Genomic DNA, 26,330 nt, shown 5'->3' with positions numbered 1-26,330 from the left:
GGATATCGAGCCCGATCGTCGATTTCAAATGTGTGCTCTCAAATGATATTTATAAATGACTATTATCATTATTATAAGCAAGACAATAAATGGCAAAGATATGTAGAAAATAAACGTATTTAAGATACGTTCATAACAAACGTAACGTGGGAGAAAATATGTTTCTAGAACATATGTAGAAAATAAACGTATTTGAGATACATTCATAACAAACGTAACATGGGAGAAAATACGTTTCTAGCTAAACGTAATTGAGAATGCAGTTTAGTTCTGTGGGAATGTAATTTTTAGGAGACAGGGTTGCCAGATAGGACTCCAGCTTACAGTTTACAGCTTCCTGCCTAAGACCTGCCTATCCCCTAGATTCCACCGGGTCCGTCTACGGCGCATTACGGGCGCGTTACGGGCGCGTTACGGCTGCGCCGCGGTGCTCACGGCGATCGAGGCCACTCTAGTCAATGGGTGCTATTCCACCACACGCGGCGCGTTACGGCTCAGAAGCGTCCCAGAAGCGTCCCAGAAGCGGCTTGGCGCAGGGCTCCTCTAAAATTAGGATGAATCCTATTTTTGACGCGGCGCAGCCGTAACGTAAGGTCGGGCAGGCAGGAAGTGGAACGTTCAGAGCATATATAGCATATATATATATATATATATACACACACACAAACTAATTTTGCAGACCCTATCCCTCCGTAGTCTTTCAAGTAGGAGGAGAAATGCCAGCGTTCTCCTCCGGTTTACAGGCACTGTGTAAATGATATATATAGAATAATTATGATGATGAATGCATTTTTTTACCACTAAAATACAGCAACACATCTTTGATTCATGTCGTTTATAACTGGAATATTACAGTTATTATTAACTTTGTCTGTACAAAGTATCCTGTCCAGGAAATATGCCCAAATCAACAAAAACTGCGAGCCGGCAGGCAAGACGCTCCGCTTCTGAAACGCGCCTGGTGGGTTATGACGCTAGAGGAGGTCGGACCAAAACCGCGGCGCAGCCGTAACGCGACGCAGACGGACCCGGTGGAAACTAGGGGTTACACTTTGGGGTGTCGGTAAGAACACACAAGATTCTTGGTAGAGGTTGATTTCCTTTACTTATTAATATCAACACAACAGCACAGTAATACAGCCATGGAGCAGGTTTAGTGTATGTGTGTGGTCTATAACAGAGAAACACACAAGTATAATTAGAATCTTGTACTTGTACCACCAAGTAAAGGCTTAGCGTGAGTGTCAGCACCTGATGACGATGGAATCTGACGAGGAAGACGCAACTATTTCTTTTCTCCACATCCATGACATCGTTTCACATCGTGAGGTGACACAGAATCGATGGACACCCACATTATCACTGAATTATACGAAATGGCGACGTTATAAGCAAAAACGGACATCAAAACAGGTGACGCTAGGTAGCTAAAAATGCTAACATTTTTACCTTGGCTCTGTAGTCTCTCCAAAGTGGTCTTCAATGGCATTAACACGATAAAAACGCTGCTGAAGTTAATCCATAGGTTAATCCAATGTGTCTGTGTCCCTTTGAAATGATTTCTGATAATCCATAAACATTAAAACTGCTTTTCCGTTTCCAGATGTCAAAGCTAGAGATAGGTTCACTCTGATGAAAAATTACATGCGCGAAGCCCCCACCATTTCTCTTCACAATGAGTGTGTGTGGGGGACTCCCCCTTCGATTATATTGGCTCTAACGGTCAGAAAGAGGTGTCAACCATCAAAATCGACCAAGGGGGGCCAGAGATATGGAAAATCCACCCAAATTACCCCAGAAGTGGTTTCTTTTTGCTAAATCTCTCTAAAAAGGTCAAATGTCACTTGTTTTGCATCAATCTTGATACAGGGTACTTATTATATGTTGTACTTTGGATTCCTAAAGCTTCTAGTCTACCTTACCATCATCCAAGGGTAGTTTTCACTATAAGTAAAAAATAATTTTTGGACGGACACTATAATTTACAGTTTTTTACTATGTAAAATCTGAATTTTCTTTAAAATAAAAAACATCTATATTGATTCTGACTTTTCTACATCCAACTCACAGGTTTATTATTACTTTGAGAAAAAAGATTATTAATTTAACCCTTTTAGAAGAGTCATTTGTTCTGGGAATGTCATTTTCGAGCCTGAGACCTGAAAAACAGGCTCAGGGCTTAACAGGTTAACAACGACAATTATTTTATCGCGCATTAACAGTTATTTTAATTAATATTATTCTTCGGAAAGTTCCGTTGCTCACTGGCTCTGAATACACTCATGCCCCTTTTCCACCAAACCGATTCCAGGGCCGGTTCCGGGCTAGAGCCTGATTAAGCTCTGGTTCTTCCTGTTTCCACTGCAGTGGGGCTCTAAGCACCGAAAACTGGTTCTTAGGTTTACACACACTTTAACACATTTTATAAAGTCAGGCAACACTAACCAGGCTTAGTGTGATTCTGTTTATTTTGACCTTACTTTGACCATCCGTTCGCTGTTATTGATCACTATGAAGAGCAGGCAGACGTGTTCCTGTTGTTTTGTATTATAGCAGCTATCGGATAGAATCAATACATGGGCTACACAGGTTGCCATGTCCGACTATCACAGGTAGAATCATAATGAAAAATATGCCGTTAAAATATGCCTGTAGAAAACGTCTTACCACAGAAACTTTCATAACAGCGCTGTGATGCCAAACAGCGTCAATTCATACTTAAACACATTCACTTATGGGGATGGGGGATATTTATCTGCTGCTTGTGTGACAGTCAGACAGTGAATACTTTTCAGCTGCCGTGAGTTAACGGGAGACTAAACTCTGCCGTGAGTAAACGGTAGACTAAACTCCGGTGGACGAGCAGCACTGCGGTCGGTAAATGCCTGGAAGTGGGGAAAATATTTGAACTGTGAAGTAAGAAGATATGATTCTAAACTGTATTGAAGTAAAGATGTATTATTTTGAATTGTATTTTAGTGAACATGTTTGAACTGTTTTAAGTAATCACACTCCTGGGTCATATACACACCCTGTCCCTTTCACCTCAACACACCAGATGTTGTTTTTTAAGGTAGATTTGGGTCTCTTTTTATGGGGGCACTAAAGGTTTAATTGTTTGAAAAAGAAAAGTTTATGAGATAACTCCCCTGGAAAAGGTAGGGAGGGGAGATCGGGACGGAGATAAGAATTGACTTTTGACCTTAGGGGACTTTGGAATTTCAAGTCCTGGTGAGAACTATTGAACCCGGCCAGAAGCGAATCCAGCCAATCAGGGCACTTGGGGGAGGTGGTCAGTTTAAACAGCTCCTCCCCAGGGGCTCTCTAATTCGCTTGGGAGAAAAGTGGGAAGGAAGAATCGACAAATCTCCGCCCCAAAGACAGATAGAAATACTGATGTTTGTGTGTGTAAAATTGCTTTTGGGTTTGGTGAGTTGGTTTGATCCCGATATCTGTGTCCGAATCGCATCACAGACCTGAAGTCCAATTTCTTTTTGGTTTGATGAGTTGGTTTGATCCCGATGCATTTATCCGAATCGCATCACAAATCTAAAAGCCCGGAGTACCCGGAGTACTCTGTATAACTTGTATATGTGTTTGGTTTCCTACTAGAAGTAAACTCAGATAATTTGTTATAACTTTGATTCCGGTGTTTTCAATTCCTTTCTTAATTTAATAGAGATCCAGCCTCATCCAACGAACGGCGCGTAGCAGAGGTATTCTACTCCAACAACTGCTACTGTGTAAAGGGAATAATGCTATTAAAAAGCAACTTATTGTTTAAAGTGTTCACAACCCAAATGTTATTGCACTTTTGTTCCTATAGCAATACAATCGAAATAAACTACTTTTGAATTCATCATTGAATTTTGTAAATAACAAAGTAACTTTGTCAAGTTTACCTGGGAATATAGTTAATGTTTCTAAAATCACAAAACTGACAAAAGGAGTGATTTCCCCGTATATAATGTCAGACTCACTTTGACTCAAAGCTAAATTGTTACCCGCCTGAAGACTCCATGGACAGTTTGGTCGGTTTAGTATGTTATCTCTCTGTTTTTTGTCACATACAGATGAACGTATATGAGTGTGCTACTCACTGTGTGAACATGTATTCCCACTGTTCCCTGACAAAGTCCCATGCCAGAAACTGTCCCACACTGTTGCTGGCCACGGATGTGATGACCGAGGTAGCATCCTGCTTACGGATCATAGTTGAGTTCAAGGTATAAGACAAATACCTAAAAACAAAATAGTTGAATTTTAAACAAACCTCTTTCGACTGGCACATTCTCATCTAATCAAGAGCATTAAAAGGTTGAAAGACTGGCTGTCTGGTTATTTTCTTTAAAACATTTCATAGAAAAATCATGTATAGTCAATAAAAGGTATTTTAAGAACAACAATGGTATTTTAGATAACTTTCGACATGGCGTTCCTTTCTTTCATTTTTTGCACTAAAAAAAGTAAGCAGTAGTGTGCTGCTCTCTGCTCGCTCTCATTACTAATCTTGTTTTGAGTTTGAGCTTCGACAGTCACACCACAAAGTGACATTCACTCATACATGTAAATAGGTGGGGGCCAGAAGCTTGGTGGTGAAGTGACTACCCGCAAAGCTTGCAATGGTAAACTGTTGTAGTAGGCACCTAAACTCCCAAAGCTTTTCTCTGTTTTCTCCCTATTGTTTCTCTGAGGTATGCAAAATTCACGTTTTCAAATCTTCTTTACATGAATATATGTCCCCAGCGTGTTAAGAGATTCAGATAGTGTCAGGAAAAAATATGTTCTCTCTGTTTTTCTCCTGATCCACCTATTTAAAAACCTGTATGAAAATGAGCTGATCAGTTTTTTTGGCTTGTGTAACCATTAGCCAATAACCAACCAAGGTATCCCCTGCCCACCTTATCACCTGAATCTCTTCCTAGGGCACCATTATGTTTTTGAACCAATCACTTCGCAGAGGGGCGAGGCCAGCAGCAGCTCATTAGCATTTAAAGCTACAGACAGAGAATCAGCACTTTTGAAACAGGGCTGAAACTGAGGGGATTATGGGATGCTACAATTATCTGTTTGGTGTTTCAGCCAAACACTTTAGAGACATGTTTGTATATATCTGAGACCTATAATATGTTGTTGAAAAAAAGTATAATAGGGGACCTTTGAAAAAAGTAAATGAAGAGGGGAAGTACAGTCCTCGATTAACACTTATCCTTTGTCTTAAATCAATGTTATTATTCTTTTGTCAGGAAGTGCTTGTATCCAAACAAGAACCTACCCATTAATCTCTTCTCACCTGCCTGCAACTGGCAACGCAACACGAGGGGTCTTTAAATGTCTGAGACCCTCAGTTGTACTTTTTCTTCCCTCTGTTTAATATGTATGTATATAAATTGTTTGCTGTTGTTGTGGTATGTGCTGCAAAGGGGAGACAACATGTCCTTTGCTTTAATCTTTTCACTTTTTCTTTTCCCTATTTTGTTTATACATTTTACTAAAAGAAGCTAAGAGAGATCGTGGAACTTCACTATAAATCACTTCGTTACTCTCTTCATCTGTGGAAAAGTTGGATGGATACACACCTTTTCAGCAGGCTAACATTGCTGGTGCAGGCCAGAGCAGACAAGAGTTTGCTGGCCTCGCTGGCTACAGAAGCGTTCCTGAACTGAGACCAGCCAAACTCCCACTCTGCCTCCTCTCCTGCCTCCATGGCACTGCAGTACACCACTGAGCGCAGGTTGGGATGGATCCTGATAAGACAGTTTGTGTTACTTAAATGATTAACTTAAAAAAGTTATCAAATTATATATAATATAGACCAACAAATTGTGTTGAGGGGCTTCCATCCATTGTTTGAACCATGCAGTGGTCAGGGTCCGGCACTCTGTCACTCCCGTCTTACAGGCCGTGCGGATGGCATTCACCTGGTTATACCTACAGGTAGGGACAAACATGGTAACATGGTTAAGCTGTCACATTTTTTGGACAATATTGTACATACTTAAATTTGTATATTTTTTTATTTTATCCAGGTTTTTATGCTCACTGGTCAGTGTGTCCATCAGGAACACAGTTCAAGTCTGATGTCATGTTTTTGAAGTATAGGAAGAGTGGAGTCACAAGATCCTTTAAGTACGCCTTGAAGTGTTACAAAGACAGAGGTGGGAGAATATCATGTACTTAATTAGAAGTAGTACTAGGCCTGTCACAATAATTAATTTTGTTGGACGATACATTTTCCTGGAAATTATTGCGATAAACGAGAATATTATCGGCACTGTTGTAAGACCATTTTAGACCACTGACATAATGATAATATATAATAATAATTCAAGTACATCCTTTCAAACAGAACTTTTTATTGAACATTCATCATTGCAAAATGAAATGTGAAATAATATTAAAATATATAAATGATATATAATAAATAAAACAAATTAATTAAATTATAATAAATTAATTAAATCACACACAACCAAAACAATAAATGAAATAGACTCAGGCTGGAAAATAGAGCTCTATCTATCTATATCTATCTATATATATATATATAAATAAATATGAGCACACATTGTCTCACAAGCAAAAAAAGACCCCCTTAAAAGAACAGTCAAGTGTACAGTCCACTGTCCATACAAAGACCCAGATGCCTCAACAGGCCATATCCAAATCTGTTTTTCAAAGTTTTCGAGCAAGGAACACCAACATGTTTGCATTGTCGGGCAAATGCATCTTTGATTGTAAACTGTTGGGAAGGTGGGGGCTCTCCATCTCCAGCTGCCGTGTCTGCTACCAGCTGGGAAAACGTAATGGGGTGGTTGTGTTTTAGGTGTAGTTTAAAATGCGTGGTATTGACTGCTTTTGTCGCTACCTTTTTTAAACAAATGCGACACACCGCCCGGCTCATTCAAGTCCGTAGGTTTCATTACCACATGAATTCATTACAGAAGTGGCCTAGCCATGCTAGTAGTGTGTTATATTCATGCAAAATGCTACTGTGGTTAACTAAGCACCTAGCTAAGGCTAATTGTAAATGTTTGATACGTTATTAGGATCAGTTATTGTGTTCTTGTTATTCTGTGTAGTTATATAAGGAATGTGTTTGTTATATTTTAACATGTGATTAACTTGAATGAGTAATTAATCAGGTTGTGAATAGCTCATTCAGAGCATGTTTAGTAACATGTAAGGTATTATGCAGAATATACAGATAATGTAGTTATCGTAGTGGTATTATTGTGTACAAAATAAATAAATATTACACCTGTATTTCTATTTCTATCTAGATTGATTGTTTTAGTTAATTTGATATGTGCTATATGGCATTTAATTAATGTGTTTAACCCGAAAATGACATTCCCAGAACAAATGACCATATCTTCCCTTCTAAAAGGGTTAAATTAATAATCTTTTTTCTCAAAGTAATGATAAACCTGTGAGTTGGATGTAGAAAAGTCAGAACAGTATAGATGTTTTTTATTTTAAAGAAAATTCAGATTTTACATAGTAAAAAACTGTAAATTATAGTGTCCGTCCAACATTTCTTTTTTACTTATAGTGAAAACTACCCTTGGATGATGGTAAGGTAGACTAAAAGCTTTAGGAATCCAAAGTACAACATATAATAAGTACCCTGTGTCAAGATTGATGCAAAACAAGTGACATTTGACCTTTTTAGAGAGGTTTAGCCAAAATAACTCCACCTCTGAGGTGATTTGGGTGGAAATGTTTTTTTTTTTCCATATCTCTGGCCCCCCTTGGTCGATTTTGATGGTTGACACCTCTTTCTGACCGTTAGAGCCAATAGAATCGAAGGGGGATTCCCCCACACACACTCGTTGTAAAACAAAAAGGTGGGGGCTTTGCGCATGTAATTTTGCATTAGAGTGAAGCTATCTCTCGCTCTGACATCTAGAAACGGAAAAGCAGTTTCATTGCTCATGGATTATCAGAAATCATTTCAAAGGGACACAGACACATTGGATTAACCTATGGATTAACTTCAGCAGCGTTTTTATCGTTTTAATGCCATTGAAGACCAATTTGGAGCAGACTACAGAGACAAGGTAACCATGTTAGCATTTTTAGCTACCTAGCGCCACATGTTTTGATGTCTGTTTTTGTTTATAACGTCGCGATTTCGTATAATTGAGTGATAATGAGGGTACCCTTCGATTCTGTCACCTCACGATGTGAAACGATGTCATGGATGTGGAGAAAAGATAAATAATAAGGTTTTGTGAGTGATTTTCGGTGCAGTAATCTGTTAGCATTTTTCGCTCGTTGCTAATTCAGAGGCTCAGCGTTAGCATTGTGGGGTTTTAAAAAAAAAAAAAAAAAAAAAAGAACGGTTAGATGAGTTTCTTCCCGTTACATGGATATAAAACATTCATAGTTTATTAAATGAACATGCCCTCAGACACTTTTTCCTGCAAGATGTTGCGGCAGTGCCCCGGTACCGGGGTCTCTCGGGCTTAACAGGTTAAACTAATGTGCCTGAGAAACATAAAGAAATATGTTATTTTGAGGGATAGACATATATTTAAAGATTGTGAATAAAGCCAGAACATATTATACGCTATCGTGTGACTTTTTGTCATTGTTCTCAACATAAGCATCGATATATCCTTAAAGTAGCAGAAGTAAAAGTAGTCCTTGAGCAGATTGGTTCATTTCAGAATAATATATATGATATGTTTTATAATGATTGATCATTAAAGTGTTATCAAAGCTGGTAAAGGTGCAGCTAGTTTGAATGACTTTGTATACTGCAGGGTAGCTTGTGGATTTACTCCAGGTGGAACTAAAGTCTGATTTAACACTTGATTATATTTCACATCATTCATCCACATCTGTGAAGTAACTAAAGGTATTAAATACATGTAGTGGAGGAAAAGTACAGCATTTACCTCTGAATTGTAGTTGGGGGTAGAAGAAAAAAATTGAAATACTCAAGTAAAGTACCTGAAAATGACTTAAGAACAGTACTTGAGTAAATCTACTCGGTTACTTTACACCACTGTACAAAGACATTTAATGCTGGTTCATTTATAGAACTTGCTTTTCCTCCTCATGGCTGCCGATTTGAGCTATTTAAAAGTGTCAATAGTTGCTTTGATGTACTTTAATCCAGCAATAGAAACATTGAAACACCTTTGTCAATGACATGCACAAAGTGTAGTATACCTGCATGTGCGGATAGACTTCAGTGCGGTCAAGCATTAGGTAGTAATAGTCCAGATTATCCAGAGCAGACTGCCAGGGCATGTATTGTGTTTCCACAGATAGATAGAGAGTAGTGTTCAGAGCCAGAGTGTTGGACACAATCCGAGCCCTGCAGGGAGAAGAAATAGCATCCACACATTTCAGTTGGTATACTGCCACAAAAATATGTGGTCTTGGTGCGTATCAAATTGAACTATGGTATGTATAAATACAACGCCATATGCATACATCAAATGTAACTGACACTGTAATCCCCCTACCCCCCACCCTTCATGTTATGTCCTGTCCTACTTGTAATGTATGTGAGCCATGTCCTTGTCCGTGTGTTTTTGTCTTTTGAAAATGTTTAATAAAATATAAATGTTAAAAAAAAAAATTTAACTATGGTCCAGTTCCTTTTTTAGTGTGCAGTCTTTGGATGGTTCTATATTTCCGACTTATTACAGAAATGTCTGGCCGGCCAGTGTCATGTTATAATCAATTGCAAGCATTGGGACATGAATTTCATGTTGGTGATTACAACAATAGCTGATATATTATGTATAATATTTTATTGTAATGCCTTATCGTGAGGCTGTCCCAATATGTTCCTTAAGACCCTACGGTGGATCCAGAATGCTACCACATCTGTCTGTCTGTCTGTCTGTCTGTCTGTCTGTCGGTCTGTCGGTCTGTCTGTCTGTCTGTCTGTCTGTCTGTCTGTCTGTCTGTCTGTCTGTCTGTCTGTCTGTCGGTCTGTCGGTCTGTCTGTCTGTCTGTCTGTCTGTCTGTCGGTCTGTCTGTCTGTCTGTCTGTCTGTCTGTCGGTCTGTCGGTCTGTCTGTCTGTCTTGTCTGTCTGTCTGTCTGTCTTGTCTGTCTGTCTGACCAAATCAAGGAACTAAAAGGTTTTTTTAAGCTTTCTTGTCCTGCAGGTTTCAATATTAAACACTGATGTCTGGACGCTTTGGCTGTGCTTGTTCCCATGTTGTGGTAATATTATTATTAGACATAGTTTTAGGGCTGTTATTATTGTAGTAATTCATATATTTGTTGTTGTTATTGTTGGTATTCCTCTTATAAGTCATTAGCCGCGTTCACACCAAGTACTTTCCTGTACTTAGTTCCGGCACTAAGAGCCCTGGCGCTTTTAACCCCAGGGTACTTAGTACAGATCGCGTTCACACCGGAGTACTTTTCCCTGAGGGAAGATTACAAGTACAGTAGGTGGCGGTAAGCACCTTAAAGTTGTTTGCAACCCGCTACAAAACAAGAGAAGAAGAAAAACTGATACAGGATCTGTTTAATCGCCATGTCGGTTTTCTTTATTGCACTCTCAAGACATAACATTAAATAGAAATATTTTAAATGTAACTAAAGTGTCAGTTGTACATGTCAGTAAACATTGTCAATATAAAATAAAGTGTCAGTTGTACTATATAATAACAGTAATAACAATATAAAATAAACTCCCAGGTGTAGGGAGTCTCAGCAGCAAACCCACCTTTATTATATATCTTCCTGAGACCCACTGCATCCGTCTGCCATAAACACTATGCAAACATACATGTTAGTTTTGGCCCATAGTGGACTCCATGTTGTGTTGTGTGAAATGGGGGGGAATTAAAAGTTTAGGTCAAATAATATTTAAAATGATATAAATTATCATATTTGTGTATGTGCCCCTGCCATTCCCCCACAAGGTTGCAACATTGATGATAAATAAATGACAAATAAAGCTTTGCCAGTTTATAACCGATGAAACATGATGGTATCAGAATAATCACTTACATGTGATGTATAGGATGCTACACAGGTCACAAAAGATAAAGTGTCAGGAGAAATAAGCTTAATCGCCATGTCGGTTTTCTTTATTGCACTCTCAAGACATAACATTAAATAGAACAATTTTAAATGTAAATAAAGTGTCAGTTGTACATGTCAGTAAACATTATATATAAAATAAAGTCATAACAGTAATAACAATATAAAATAAACTGTCCCAGGTGTAGGGATATTCCCAGCAGCATGCACACCTTAGTGCAACGTTGTGTGTCGTGTGTCAGTATTTACAAAAACTATACCAAATAAACTGTTATTAAATGCAGTTTGTCGCTCATCCTGCCGCTGCGCCGACGCTTCCTCATGGCGCAGCGCCCACACTTCATCCTGGTGCTGCTGGCGCTCCATCTGCTGCTTGAACACTTCTGCCTGGCGCTCCATCGAGGTGAGCATCTTGTCCTCCGTTTCCTGGGCCTTGGTGAACAGCACCATCTGATCTCCACGCAGCGACTCATTCACCACGGCACGCTGGTCCTCCAACGCCTGGGCGGTGTCAAAGAAATTCGCATCCCGTGTCCGCTTTCCTAAGAGGGGAAAATAAGCAATATACAATATACAAGTTTAGTCGCCATGTAGTTTTACAACATACTAGGAATGTGTTTTTTTGTATTTTCACAAATAGAATTAAGGTTTCACAAATCTGAAACTGTGTTATAAAGAATCTTTTGACTCTCTGGGATAATCCAGTCCAGATTTGATGAGTCTAGGTATAGTGGTTTTAGATCAGGACCTGGTCTAATGTGGTCTACATGTAAAAAAAGCACTGAAATCTCCCTTTTTTTTTATTTTCACAAATAGAATTAAGGTTTCACAAATCTGAAACTGTGTTATAAAGAATGTTTGGCCTCTCTGGGATAATCCAGTCCAAATAAATCGGCTATGCAGCGATTTAAGAGGTTCAAACACGGAGGATTGTTCCTTTTTGAAGAGTGCTTCATGTATGCTTGAACTTTGTTTAATGTTGTTGAGGCAAGTTAAACATAAAATATGATGAATATTATGAAATAAACATGATTGTGAACATCAGTTCGATGCGTAACGTTCTTTCAAGACAAAGTTACAGTGTGTGTGTACTGTGTGCTCGGGGCCGGTGTTAGCCTATTATGGCTAGCATGGCTAGCTTGATCTACTGAGCAAATAAAAGTACATCTGAGACCATTATTGTGCAGATTAAAACCCCAGTGCATGTAGTTGATTTTACCTTCGTCGTGGTCGTCATCGTTGGCCACTGAATCCGCCGTTTGTAGTCCTGCCCGAGTTTCTTTATTTTTAGCCGGTGTGCCGTGGGGCTGTGCACATTCCCAGGTCGAGTGAAAGCTACTGAACTGGCTTCAGTGCATTCCCTGGGTCGCATCCTCTGCGTAGATCTCCAGAAGCGCCGACACCTCCTCATCATTTCTTGATGCTTGCCATAACTGCTTTCAAAAACAAACGCAACGCACGGAGCGTTGTGTTTTTGTAGCGAGGAAAAACAATGGCGTCTCCACACAACATTTTCAGAGTTGTACGGGCGTGGTTTGCAATTCGCCCAGCCAATCAGCACTGGGGAACTTTTGGAGCACTTTTCACCCACAGAAAAGTACGCTCTCTGAGCTGGCTCTAAAAATGGGGGTAAAAGTACCCGAGATTAAGTACGATTTTTGGTGTGAACGCGACATAAGGGGTACTCACGGAACTAAAACGCGAAAAGTACGGTGAAAGTACTCCGGTGTGAACGCGGCTATTATTTATAGTTGTTCTTATTATTTTTTGGAAACACCTGATTGGTCAGTTCTTCTTTGTCTGCTGGAAGGGAACCATTTATGCAGTGGTGTGATAGTGAAATACATTTACCCAAATATTATACTTAAGATAAGATAAGATAAGATGGACCTTTATTAATCCCGTGGGAAAATTCAGTAGTTTAACAGCAACAGGGTGAGAGTGAAAAACAGGACAGCACAGATTCACACAGATTAATACAATTAAGGATAAAATCAAAGATGAAGAACTTAAGTATGATTTTGGGGTACGTGTACCTTTTATTTTATGCTACTTTATACTTGTACTCCACTACAATTTGGAAGCCATTATTGTACTTTTTACAACACTACATTTGAATAACAAATTGTTACTAGTTACTTTACATATTCAGATTATAAAATAAAACTAAATATAAATAAACTAATAAATACAATACGATTTATACTGTAATTATAGATTAAGATATCCAGCAGCAGTATATACAGTTACATTAGAAGTAGCTCCACCTTTACCAGCTGTGATAAACATATTTTGCAGCAATCATTATTCTCCAGTAATTTAATATATAATATTCTATAATAAGACATTATGCATAGTAAGTATTTGTTGATGCCAATACTTTTGTACTTTTACTAAAGTGAGTTTTAAATGCAGGACTTTTACTTGTAACAGAGTATTTCTACACCCATTTTTACTTTTACTTGAGTACCAGTAAGTACTTACACCACTGCACTTATGACCAAGCATTAAACAGTGTTTGAAAACTCCAAGCAGCTGAATTGACATACCTTGCCAAATTGAAAGCATCATCCACAAGCTGGGCCCTGTTAATCACAGGTATAACCTGCAGAAAACAGAATATGAAAGACGAATCAATGGCCATAGATTCAGCAGATCCTCTAAAACAGGGGTGGGGATTAAATCGGTTCACATGGATAGGATACTAAATACATTTACACACATCTTGTGTCCATATTTTTCTGTTTTGGTGGTCATGCCACAACCGTGCACGTGAATGCATGCGCGAGTCATGGTAAGATATCTGGATTTAGAGGTTGCTTTTTCTTTGCACAGCATGAAAGAAAGGCCAAATGAATGGGCTGTGATTTTAGTATTTTTAAGCAGAGGCCCTCGGAGGATGTTGAAAAAGAAATTAACCAAAGAATCTGACCAACCAAGGAGCTGCATATGAGAGAGTAACCTGCTGCTGGTGTACCTGGTGCTCTGAGTGCAGCTGGGCCAGGAGGCTCTCCCAGTTTCCACGGTCGTAGTTTACCCGGTAATATCCAGTTACATTGATGTTGGCAAGGAGCCACGAACCGTCTCTCGTCATTTCAAAGTTTACCGCTGAGAAGAAAGGGGAAAAAGTCAACATTTAATAGCTTTAATACAATAGTAATTTAAAAACATTAACAACGTACGCTGTCCAATAATTTACAGAATTAGGACTGTTATCAGCATTATGTGTTTTTAGCATATTATTACACACCATGTTTTTCCTTCAGCCACCAGATATCTGTCTGGACTTCACTTCTCTTCATCCACCTGACAGGAATAAGCCACTCATAGCTAGGGGAAGCACAATATCACAATGTATTTATGATTGAGGCAAGTGAGGGTGGAGGATTAAAAAGTAAGCTAAGAGAAGAACATGTATCAAACCAGCTGTTTTTTTCTAACATCTATGCATTCTGGTTTAAGAATATGTGGGTTTGAGTCACTTAAAGAGGCCCATGCTGGTTTGGGTTTTTGTCACATGGCGATGTATTTTAAATTGTTTATATTGGACGGTTTTTATTTATGTGTTTTATACATTTTAATCAGATTTTTATTGTGTGTTTTTATTCTGAAATGTGGTTTTACTTCCTGCTGCATGCCTTTATTATGACATGTTTGGACTGATTTTAACCCCTTTACTTCCGCCGCATGCTGATTGACACTGAGTTGCCACAATAAGAAGCACCTGGAGCCAAATTGCACTGAACGCTCTGCCTATAAAAACTGACAGAGACAGCACAGACTGGAGGGACAGCAGGGACAGCACAGACTGGAGGGACAGCAGAGACCGGAGGGACAGCACAGACCGGAGGGACAGCAGAGACAGCACAGACTGGAGGGACAGCACAGACCGGAGGGACAGCACAGACCGGAGGGACAGCAGAGACAGCACAGACTGGAGGGACAGCACAGACCGGAGGGACAGCAGAAGCAGAGGAGTGCCTTTGGACTCCCTGCAAGACTTTTAGTTTTGAAGTAGAGACTTTAAGCCTTTTTAGCTTTTAAATTGTTTTGACTGTTTAAGTCAGGGGTGGGGAACCTCCGGCCTCCGGCCCATATACGGACCGCGAGACCATTTGGTACGGCCCTCGAGGTAATTTATAAACACACGCAAAAAATAAAAAATTGAAGAAATCTAGACCGCAAAAGGATATTGAAACAATTGAAATGGCCCTTGAGAGGAAAAAGGTTCCCCACCCCTGGTTTAAGTGGTTGTAACTGTATTTTAAGTATTTTAAATAGTACTATTTAGTACGTAATTTATATGTTCATAATATGTAAGCTCTGATTTTTGTTTTTAAGTAAAGTTTGTATATCCTTATGATACATTATTTCTTAAATCTGAGTAGCTGGCTCCTTGATTGGCCAGTCTTGTTTTCTACCCGATTTAAAATAACCTTTTCCAGGGGCATTGCCAGGATCTAATAACATCGGGGGCTTATTCCAGCCGGCAGTTGAACATTAGAAAATAACTAGAGAATGCAATTCCTGAAGAAATTGCTAGTGGGAATGCTTTATGCTGAAAAGCTGACGCTGAATTGCTATGCTGAAATGTAATGTGTAAGAAGAAAGTGAAGAATTTAGATTGAAATAATACATGAACACTGGGGGCTTGAATGTGTGATGAGAGAAGAAAAGAAAGTAAAAAGGCTTGGAAAAGCAGCAGAATATTTGAACTGCAAACTTTTGAACTAACTTGATGGTAAATGATCTGTCGCCATGCCAACGGCATTTGATGACATCCCATTATACGCTTAGATGCGTTGATGGCTGCATCGTTACCAAACCTGTGAAGTTTTGGGCCGTTTGAAGCATTTTCACTGAAGTTATGAGAAAACCGTGTTTCATGGTGAGCATTGTGTTGCCATGGCAACGGCATTTGAAGAAATCTCAAAACTGTCCCGTAGATGTCTTCACGGCTGGACTGTGAGCACACATGTGAAGTTTGAGCACTTACATTACATTAGGAGGTTACATTACTCTCTCTCTTCTCTTGATCGCCCTCTCTCTTCTCTTGATCACCCTCTCAATCTTCTATCGCCCTCTCTCTCTTCTCTTGCTCGCCCTCTCTCTCTTCTCTTGATCGCCCTCTCTCTTCTCTTTATCGCCCTCTCTCTCTTCTCTTGATTGCCCTCTCTCTCTTCTCTAGATCGCCCTCTCTCTCTTCTCTTGATCACCCTCTCACTCTTCTATCACCCTCTCTCTTTTCTCTTGATCGCCCTCTCTCTTCTCTCTCTCTTCTCTCTCTCTTCTCTTGCTCGCCCTCTCTCTCTTCTCTTGATCGCCCTCTCTCTTCTCTTTATCGCCCTCTCTCTCTTCTCTTGATCGCCCTCTCTCTCTTCTCTAGATCGCCCTCTCCCTCTTCTCTTGATCACCCTCTCACTCTTCTATCACCCTCTCTCTTTTCTCTTGATCGCCCTCTCTCTCTTCTCTTGATCGCCCTCTGTCTCTCCTCTTGATCGCCCTCTTTCTATTCTCTTGATTGCCCTCTCTCTCTCCTCTTGATCGCCCTCTCTCTTCTCTTTATCGCCCTCTCTCTCTTCTCTTGATCGCCCTCTCTCTCTTCTCTAGATCGCCCTCTCTCTCTTCTCTTGATCACCCTCTCACTCTTCTATCACCCTCTCTCTCTTCTCTTGATCGCCCTCTGTCTCTCCTCTTGATCGCCCTCTTTCTATTCTCTTGATCGCCCTCTCTCTCTCCTCTTGATCGCCCTCTCTCTCTTCTCTAGATCGCCCTCTCTCTCTTCTCTTGATCACCCTCTCACTCTTCTATCACCCTCTCTCTTTTCTCTTGATCGCCCTCTCTCTCTTCTCTTGATCGCCCTCTGTCTCTCCTCTTGATCGCCCTCTTTCTATTCTCTTGATTGCCCTCTCTCTCTCCTCTTGATCGCCCTCTCTCTTCTCTTTATCGCCCTCTCTCTCTTCTCTTGATCGCCCTCTCTCTCTTCTCTAGATCACCCTCTCACTCTTCTATCACCCTCTCTCTTTTCTCTTGATCGCCCTCTCTCTCTTCTCTTGATCGCCCTCTGTCTCTCCTCTTGATCGCCCTCTTTCTATTCTCTTGATCGCCCTCTCTCTCTCCTCTTGATCGCCCTCTCTCTCTTCTCTTGATCGCCCTCTCACAGGAGAACACTTCACTGTAGGGTGTCTGCCATGTCTCCACTTTAGTTTGACTCTCTCTCTTCTCTTGTCTCTCTTCTCTTGATCGCCCTCTCTCTCTTCTCTTTCTCTTCTCTTGATCGCCCTCTTTTTCTTCTCTTGATCGCCCTCTCTCTTCTCTTGATCACCCTCTCACTCTTCTATCACCCTCTCTTTCTTCTCTTGATCGCCCTCTCTCTCTTCTCTTGATTGCCCTCTCTCTCTCCTCTTGATCGCCCTCTCTCTCTTCTCTTGATCGCCCTCTCACTCTTCTATCCTCCTCTCTCTCTTCTCTTGATCGCCCTCTCTCTCTTCTCTTGATCGCCCTCTCTCTTTTCTCTTGATCACCCTCTTTCTCTTCTCTTGATCGCCCTCTCTCTCTCCTTTTGATCACCCTCTCTCTCTTCTCTTGATCGCCCTCTCACAGGAGAACACTTCACTTCACTGTAGGGTTTCTGCCATGTCTCCACTTTAGTTTGACTCTCTCTCTTCTCTTCTCTCTCTTCTCTTGATCACCCTCTCTCTCTTCTCTCTCTGTTCTCTTGCTCGCCATCTCTCTTCTCTTGATCACCCTCTCTCTCTTCTCTTGATCGCCCTCTCTCTTTTCTCTTGATCACCCTCTCACTTATCACCCTCTCTCTCTTCTCTTGATCTTCCATGGAAACGGCATATGATGACACCCCATAATTGACGTAGAGCTGTTGAGGGCAGGACCATTAACCATTATCTGAAGTCTGCTGCTCTGAGCATGTCAGTTGGAGTTATGACATCATCGTGTTTACTGACACAGGTGTTTATATTTGAGCTAACGACGTGTCAACGTGCAGTAATCAGTGAGAGGAGAGCGTTTGCATTGTTCTGAATGAGAGATAAACCTGTTACATGTGAACGTTTTGTTGAAGAACCGTAACAGATATCAGTAAAATTTCAAAGCGTGAAGCATCTCAAGGACCTTGAGTATCTGAAGTGTGCTTTTTGTGTACTTTCGGGTCAATAATGTGGCCTATGTGGCAGATTAAGTAAAGTTGTGCGGCTGCTGCTGTGAGGAAATATCAGCCTGAAATTACAATGGGCTTTAATGGAGACATGTTGAAAGTTTGTGTCTTTTCATGGCCTCAAGAGGCATTTTGTTTAATTATTTTTTGCTTAATTATTTGTCATTTTTCAAGCTACGAGATGTTTTCCTACGTTTGTCATGAAAAATTATGTCTCAGGAATGTAGGGTTTGGGAATTATGGCAGTAAAAAATATGAAGGCAAATTTCAAGATTTCCTACACTCTATCTGTGACATCACGCACTCTAGTTAATGTTAAAATCTGAAGAAGGCCTCTGTACCAAGGTTCAAGGTTCTTTATTGTCAATCTGACATAGCTACAGAGTAATTATGTAGTTGAAAATCTTATGTACCAAGGTCTGAACAATGTTTAATATCTCTAAAAGTAAGAATCAGATTTAAAAGTTGCGTTACACATAATAATGTCAGAAAGATGTGTAACATTTTAAAGGTCCCATGTCATGGCCATTTCCACTGATCATAATTCCATTGTTGAGGTATACTAAAATAGATTTATACTGTGCAATTTTCCAAACTCACATTGGTTTCACATACAGCATCTCTGTAAACTATGTGTATTCAGCAGTATTCACTCTCTCCACTAAACGGCTCGTTGGAGCTCTTGCCCCCCCCCTCCCTGTGAGCCTAGTGTGCTCCGATTGGTCAGCTCGGCCACTCTGTTCTGATTAGTCAACCACCAGAGAGGCTCCGCCCATGTCTAACAGTGCTTTTCTCGGCTCGCTCTCAGCGGAACAACAGTCTTATAATGGCCTCGGTACAGCCGTATATTTTATACGCTAACTAACCGAACTGTACCTACAACTGTTGTTATAGAAGAGTAAGTTATGTTTACCTGTAATAAACTACTACTGTTTGATGAGAAATCAAATCATGGTTTGCTATATATGAATGATATGTTATAGGAGCAAATCATTCAGGGAAGAAAGGATAGGCCTACTAAGTATTTCCATCAAACTTTATTTTTAGAAATGTACCAAATGAACATGCGTAAATATACATATATACACTGTATATCATCCATTCCTCCCCTTATAGGCGTTTTCAGCATCTTGCCTATCGCAGCTTTGTAAGCGGCTGCCGGGGCTTTTTAGGACGAGGCATCAGAGTGGGTCATCCCGTGTGTGTGTTGTCCGCCAAATACGCCAGGAGTTTCCTGATCTGGCTGGACGAAATCAAATGCAAATCACAAAATATTAGAGAAACTTAGTTGTTTTAGATTCGTTAGTAGTAGTTGTGGTAGGAGTGTGTATCTATCTAATCTATCTATCTAATCAACACAGTTAGCTTGCCAGCTAATATGCTAACCTACGTTTGCTAGTTGTTCAGTGTAATATGCCAATCTACTATGAACAACAGCTAGTCTAGGCCAGCGCCATATAGATAGATCTCTCTATATGGCGCTGGTCTAGGCTAGCAAGAACATGTTTACAATTGCAATCTTATACGGGTAGTCTGCTACGTTCGGTCATTCATTGTAGCTGGCATGAAAACAATGTTTTCCCTAGCATGTCTAGCTCTAGGTAGCCTAGTTGTTTAGCTATGTAGCATACACGCTATGAACGGTAGCTTGGTAGCATACACGCCAGGAACGCCAACTATAATGTACTGACCGTACGGTAAATCACCCGGAGTATACTGTCTATGAGTATTTCGTGTGTGAATGCAGACATTCTCCTGCTATGAGATACATGTATGTAAGGCCATCTGCTGATATTAGAGTTGATATATCAGGGTTGCCAACTTTGGGTACCTGGCTGGAGTGAGATTTTGATATCATGGGTTTAATTCGGTTTAATTACACATATGCGCACGAAATGACTGCTATCGTGTCAGCAGCGGGACCTTAGCATATATATAGGATATATATACAATATATACAAATACACAATAATGGACACAGACTATAAAGGGCACACAGTTTCATTCACTAATGAAAGTCAAACATGTTTCTTTCCACTGTTTTATTGTGTGCCTGTCGCGATAAGCAATTAATTGACTTATCGTACGATAAATAAAAATGAACTCGATAACTTTTCTGACCTCGATAAATTGCCATTTACATGAGGATGTGACTAGCAGTTTGAAAGGATGTACTTGAATTATTATTATATATTATCATTATGTCAGTGGTTTAATATGGTCATACAACGGTGCCGACAATATTATCGTTTATCGCAATAATTTCCGGGAAAATGTATCCAACAAAATTAATTATCGTGAGAGGCCTATACATGAAACACACACACAAACAAATCTACAGACTTACTCCAAACTGCCAAATATATTAATTAACACACTCTCACTCTCATATACTCTTTGACTCTATTTTGGCCTAGTAGAACAATAAGCAGCAGACTTTTACTTTTTTATAATTTCTACTGGATCTTAGATCTGCGCATGCGCAATACGGGTCGGCAGTTGCGGCTCCAGAGTATTTTTGTTGCGTAATCTATGGTAGGGCTAACCCATACAGTGGTGGGGCTCAAGTCAGTATTTGCAATGTAATTACATACACGCTCCCCCTGACAGTGAAACGCCACGCGTGAGGTTTAGATGATTTCCCTGTCTCAATCCAAATTGAACTGTATGAAATAAAAAGGCACATTTGTCTTGTAGTAAATAAAAAGGACGACCTGGAGCCAATCCTGCAATTTCCCCACAAGTGAAAGAGTTGACATGCTGAAAACCCAACCCCTGCAGGGGGGTCTGGGGGATTCTCCCCCAGGAGATTTTTTTAAATACTAACATAAAATACACATTCTGGTACTCTCTTGAGAAGAAAAATAAATAAATCTATTACTACACGACATATTTAAAAAAATGAATGCCATTTTAGTTTTTTGTTACTTTGTTCTGAAAGCTGAACCTGCTGCTCCTCACAGAGAGAAGAGGGAAGAGGCTGTGTGAATTACTTTACATTGTGGATAAGGGTGGATAGCCCCCATTGTTCTGTGTGTCAAAATGAAAGACAGCCCACACACCTATCAATCATCAAACCGTGGGGTCTTATTTCATTACGTGTTGATTTCTATCAACACGTAATGTTGTATCGATGTATATAGAGATGTACTACAGCAAAAGTATTCTCCGTCGGGAATTCCTGCAACAACACCACGCCGTTATCGTGATTCTGATTGACCAGAAGACATTATCAAAGATGTTCTATTGAGAAGACGATCACTACGTGACAAAAGTTTTCAAAACCGTTTCTAGTCTTCGGTATTCTTGTTTTTGGCGTGAGAATAGTTTGGGCAGCGTGAGAGCGTGAGATTGAGAGTGAAAGCGTGTGTCACACGCCAGATGCGTGAGAGTTGGCAACCCTGATATATGGAAACGCTAACAACTTAGTTAGCACAGTTAGCACTGTGTCAATGGCTTAGCAGTCCGACACACGTTTACACATTTAAACAGTCGTGGTAGATACCTTGTTTGGGAGACATTCCTAACGAAATGAAGTGCCAACCACAAAATATTATTGAAACGTAGTCGTTTTATGTTCGTCAGCTTGCCAGCTGGATTAAATGCTAACCTACGTTTGCTAGTTGTTCAGTGTAATATGCTATAGGCTACTATACTATACTATACTATACTATACTATACTATACTATGAACAATAGATTCATATTTAAAGGGCCCATGTCATGCTTTTCCGGTTATTACCCGTCCCCTTGTGTGTTATGAAGGTTTTTATGCATGTAAAGGGTGTGCAGAGTCAAAACCCTCAAAGTACACCCTGTAGCGCATATTAGGCTATCAAGAACATGTTTACAATTGCAATCTTATACGGGTAGTCTGCTACATTCATTGTAGCTGGCATAACAACAATGTTTTCCCGAGCAAACTCATGTCTAGCTCCGTTGTTTAGCTCGGTAGCATACACGCTAGGAACGCCAGCTATAATGTAATTACGTTTCGCGACTGACCGTACGGTAAATCACCCGGAGTATACTGTCTACGAGTATTTTGTGTGTGAATGCAGACATTCTCCTGCTATGAGATACATGTATGTCTGTTGATATATGGAAACGCTAGCAGTCCGACACACGTTTACACATTTAAACAGTCGTGGTAGATACCTTGTTTGATAAATACACAAATAACAATGCAAACTTACAGGTTGTGTACCCGAATCTTCCCCTGCTCCAAACGGTCCAAACAAACTAGGAATAGCATCGTCCTTCAGTTTCAAATGCTGTGCATATCCGGCCTCAACTGGGCAATGTTTTGGAAGCTTTCGTCTGTGAAATGCCGCGTACACAGTAACGTTCTTCGAACCTCTGAAGGAACAGTGTTAAACAGAAATTTCAACCACTGACTTCGTCGTGGTTCTTCCGTCGGTAGGACAAACAGCTCAGATTTCTCCTCACATTTCAGGAAACAGGTCCTTGGCATTGGCATGACTGGATCGATTGTGAACTGAACCAGAGCTTCCAACAGTAAATGTTAGGCTGGCAGAGGGTGCGGCCAGCGCCGCTGGGTGTGGCCATAGCTCTTCCGGATTGGTCCATTTCGTTCCGGGTACGGCATGACATCATGCCGTACCCGGAACTAAATGGAAGACTCAAATGGGCAGTGACGTATCTCCAACGAGGCGTTTTGGGGAGATATTTTCTGTGTTAGAGTTTTACTCGCTACAGGGTGTACTTTGAGGGTTTTGACTCTGCACACCCTTTACATGCATAAAAACCTTCATAACACACAAGGGGACGGGTAATAACCGGAAAAGCATGACATGGGCCCTTTAAAGTTGGAATGAGGTTTAATACTTTCGGGTTAATAATGTGGCCTTTGTGGCAGTTTAACTAAAGGTGTGCGGCTGCTACCGTGAGGAAATATCAGCCTGAAATTACAATGGGCTTTAATGGAGACATGTTGAAAGTTTGTGTCTTTTCATGGCCTCAAGAGGCATTTTGTTTAATTATTTTTTGCTTAATTATTTGTCATTTTTCAAGCTACGAGATGTTTTCCTACGTTTGTCATGAAAAATTATGTCTCAGGAATGTAGGGTTTGGGAATTATGGCAGTAAAAAATATGAAGGCAAATTTCAAGATTTCCTACACTCTATCTGTGACATCACGCACTCTAGTTAATGTTAAAATCTGAAGAAGGCCTCTGTACCAAGGTTCAAGGTTCTTTATTGTCAATCTGACATAGCTACAGAGTAATTATGTAGTTGAAAATCTTATGTACCAAGGTCTGAACAATGTTTAATATCTCTAAAAGTAAGAATCAGATTTAAAAGTTGCGTTACACGAATAATGTCAGAAAGATGTGTAACATTTTAAAGGTCCCATGTCATGGCCATTTCCACTGATCATAATTCCATTGTTGAGGTATACTAAAATAGATTTATACTGTGCAATTTTCCAAACTCACATTGGTTTCGCATACAGCATCTCTGTAAAGTATGTGTATTCAGCAGTATTCACTCTCTCCACTAAACGGCTCGTTGGAGCTCTTGCCCCCCCCCTCCCTGTGAGCCTAGTGTGCTCCGATTGGTCAGCTCGGCCACTCTGTTCTGATTAGTCAACCACCAGAGAGGCTCCGCCCATGTCTAACAGTGCTTTTCTCGGCTCGCTCTCAGCGGAACAACAGTCTTATAATGGCCTCGGTACAGCCGTATATTTTATACGCTAACTAACCGAACTGTACCTACAACTGTTGTTATAGAAGAGTAAGTTATGTTTACCTGTAATAAACTACTACTGTTTGATGAGAAATCAAATCATGGTTTGCTATATATGAATGATATGTTATAGGAGCAAATCATTCAGGGAAGAAAGGATAGGCCTACTAAGTATTTCCATCAAACTTTATTTTTAGAAATGTACCAAATGAACATGCGTAAATATACATATATACACTGTATATCATCCATTCCTCCCCTTATAGGCGTTTTCAGCATCTTGCCTATCGCAGCTTTGTAAGCGGCTGCCGGGGCTTTTTAGGACGAGGCATCAGAGTGGGTCATCCCGTGTGTGTGTTGTCCGCCAAATACGCCAGGAGTTTCCTGATCTGGCTGGACGAAATCAAATGCAAATCACAAAATATTAGAGAAACTTAGTTGTTTTAGATTCGTTAGTAGTAGTTGTGGTAGGAGTGTGTATCTATCTAATCTATCTATCTAATCAACACAGTTAGCTTGCCAGCTAATATGCTAACCTACGTTTGCTAGTTGTTCAGTGTAATATGCCAATCTACTATGAACAACAGCTAGTCTAGGCCAGCGCCATATAGATAGATCTCTCTATATGGCGCTGGTCTAGGCTAGCAAGAACATGTTTACAATTGCAATCTTATACGGGTAGTCTGCTACGTTCGGTCATTCATTGTAGCTGGCATGAAAACAATGTTTTCCCCAGCATGTCTAGCTCTAGGTAGCCTAGTTGTTTAGCTATGTAGCATACACGCTATGAACGGTAGCTTGGTAGCATACACGCCAGGAACGCCAACTATAATGTACTGACCGTACGGTAAATCACCCGGAGTATACTGTCTATGAGTATTTCGTGTGTGAATGCAGACATTCTCCTGCTATGAGATACATGTATGTAAGGCCATCTGCTGATATTAGAGTTGATATATCAGGGTTGCCAACTTTGGGTACCTGGCTGGAGTGAGATTTTGATATCATGGGTTTAATTCGGTTTAATTACACATATGCGCACGAAATGACTGCTATCGTGTCAGCAGCGGGACCTTAGCATATATATAGGATATATATACAATATATACAAATACACAATAATGGACACAGACCTAAAGGGCACACAGTTTCATTCACTAATGAAAGTCAAACATGTTTCTTTCCACTGTTTTATTGTGTGCCTGTCGCGATAAGCAATTAATTGACTTATCGTACGATAAATAAAAATGAACTCGATAACTTTTCTGACCTCGATAAATTGCCATTTACATGAGGATGTGACTAGCAGTGTGAAAGGATGTACTTGAATTATTATTATATATTATCATTATGTCAGTGGTTTAATATGGTCATACAACGGTGCCGACAATATTATCGTTTATCGCAATAATTTCCGGGAAAATGTATCCAACAAAATTAATTATCGTGAGAGGCCTATACATGAAACACACACACAAACAAATCTACAGACTTACTCCAAACTGCCAAATATATTAATTAACACACTCTCACTCTCATATACTCTTTGACTCTATTTTGGCCTAGTAGAACAATAAGCAGCAGACTTTTACTTTTTTATAATTTCTACTGGATCTTAGATCTGCGCATGCGCAATACGGGTCGGCAGTTGCGGCTCCAGAGTATTTTTGTTGCGTAATCTATGGTAGGGCTAACCCATACAGTGGTGGGGCTCAAGTCAGTATTTGCAATGTAATTACATACACGCTCCCCCTGACAGTGAAACGCCACGCGTGAGGTTTAGATGATTTCCCTGTCTCAATCCAAATTGAACTGTATGAAATAAAAGGCACATTTGTCTTGTAGTAAATAAAAAGGACGACCTGGAGCCAATCCTGCAATTTCCCCACAAGTGAAAGAGTTGACATGCTGAAAACCCAACCCCTGCAGGGGGGTCTGGGGGATTCTCCCCCAGGAGATTTTTTTAAATACTAACATAAAATACACATTCTGGTACTCTCTTGAGAAGAAAAATAAATAAATCTATTACTACACGACATATTTAAAAAAATGAATGCCATTTTAGTTTTTTGTTACTTTGTTCTGAAAGCTGAACCTGCTGCTCCTCACAGAGAGAAGAGGGAAGAGGCTGTGTGAATTACTTTACATTGTGGATAAGGGTGGATAGCCCCCATTGTTCTGTGTGTCAAAATGAAAGACAGCCCACACACCTATCAATCATCAAACCGTGGGGTCTTATTTCATTACGTGTTGATTTCTATCAACACGTAATGTTGTATCGATGTATATAGAGATGTACTACAGCAAAAGTATTCTCCGTCGGGAATTCCTGCAACAACACCACGCCGTTATCGTGATTCTGATTGGCCAGAAGACATTATCAAAGATGTTCTATTGAGAAGACGATCACTACGTGACAAAAGTTTTC

The 26,330-nt window shown here is 40.2% G+C and overlaps 1 protein-coding gene across 1 annotated transcript in view; it reads right to left on the bottom strand.

Moving 5' to 3' along the window:
• LOC117484451 (aminopeptidase Ey-like) overlaps positions 1-26,330 on the bottom strand; it is a 101,297-nt gene that overhangs the window by 13,317 nt on the left and 61,650 nt on the right. Inside the window, exons 14-21 of the mRNA XM_034132924.1 lie at positions 14,274-14,353; positions 14,001-14,131; positions 13,573-13,628; positions 9,184-9,331; positions 6,044-6,135; positions 5,821-5,931; positions 5,580-5,747; positions 4,101-4,241 (exon numbers count right to left, since the gene is read on the bottom strand). Of these exons, the coding sequence (XP_033988815.1) occupies positions 4,101-4,241; positions 5,580-5,747; positions 5,821-5,931; positions 6,044-6,135; positions 9,184-9,331; positions 13,573-13,628; positions 14,001-14,131; positions 14,274-14,353 (927 nt within the window). The remainder of the gene's footprint in view (positions 1-4,100; positions 4,242-5,579; positions 5,748-5,820; positions 5,932-6,043; positions 6,136-9,183; positions 9,332-13,572; positions 13,629-14,000; positions 14,132-14,273; positions 14,354-26,330) is intronic.

This window comes from Trematomus bernacchii, unplaced genomic scaffold, assembly GCF_902827165.1.
Source record: "Trematomus bernacchii unplaced genomic scaffold, fTreBer1.1, whole genome shotgun sequence".
NCBI classification, from domain to species: domain Eukaryota; kingdom Metazoa; phylum Chordata; class Actinopteri; order Perciformes; family Nototheniidae; genus Trematomus; species Trematomus bernacchii.
The sequence above is the reverse complement of the archived record's forward strand: the minus strand, read 5'-3'. Positions and strand labels throughout refer to the sequence as shown.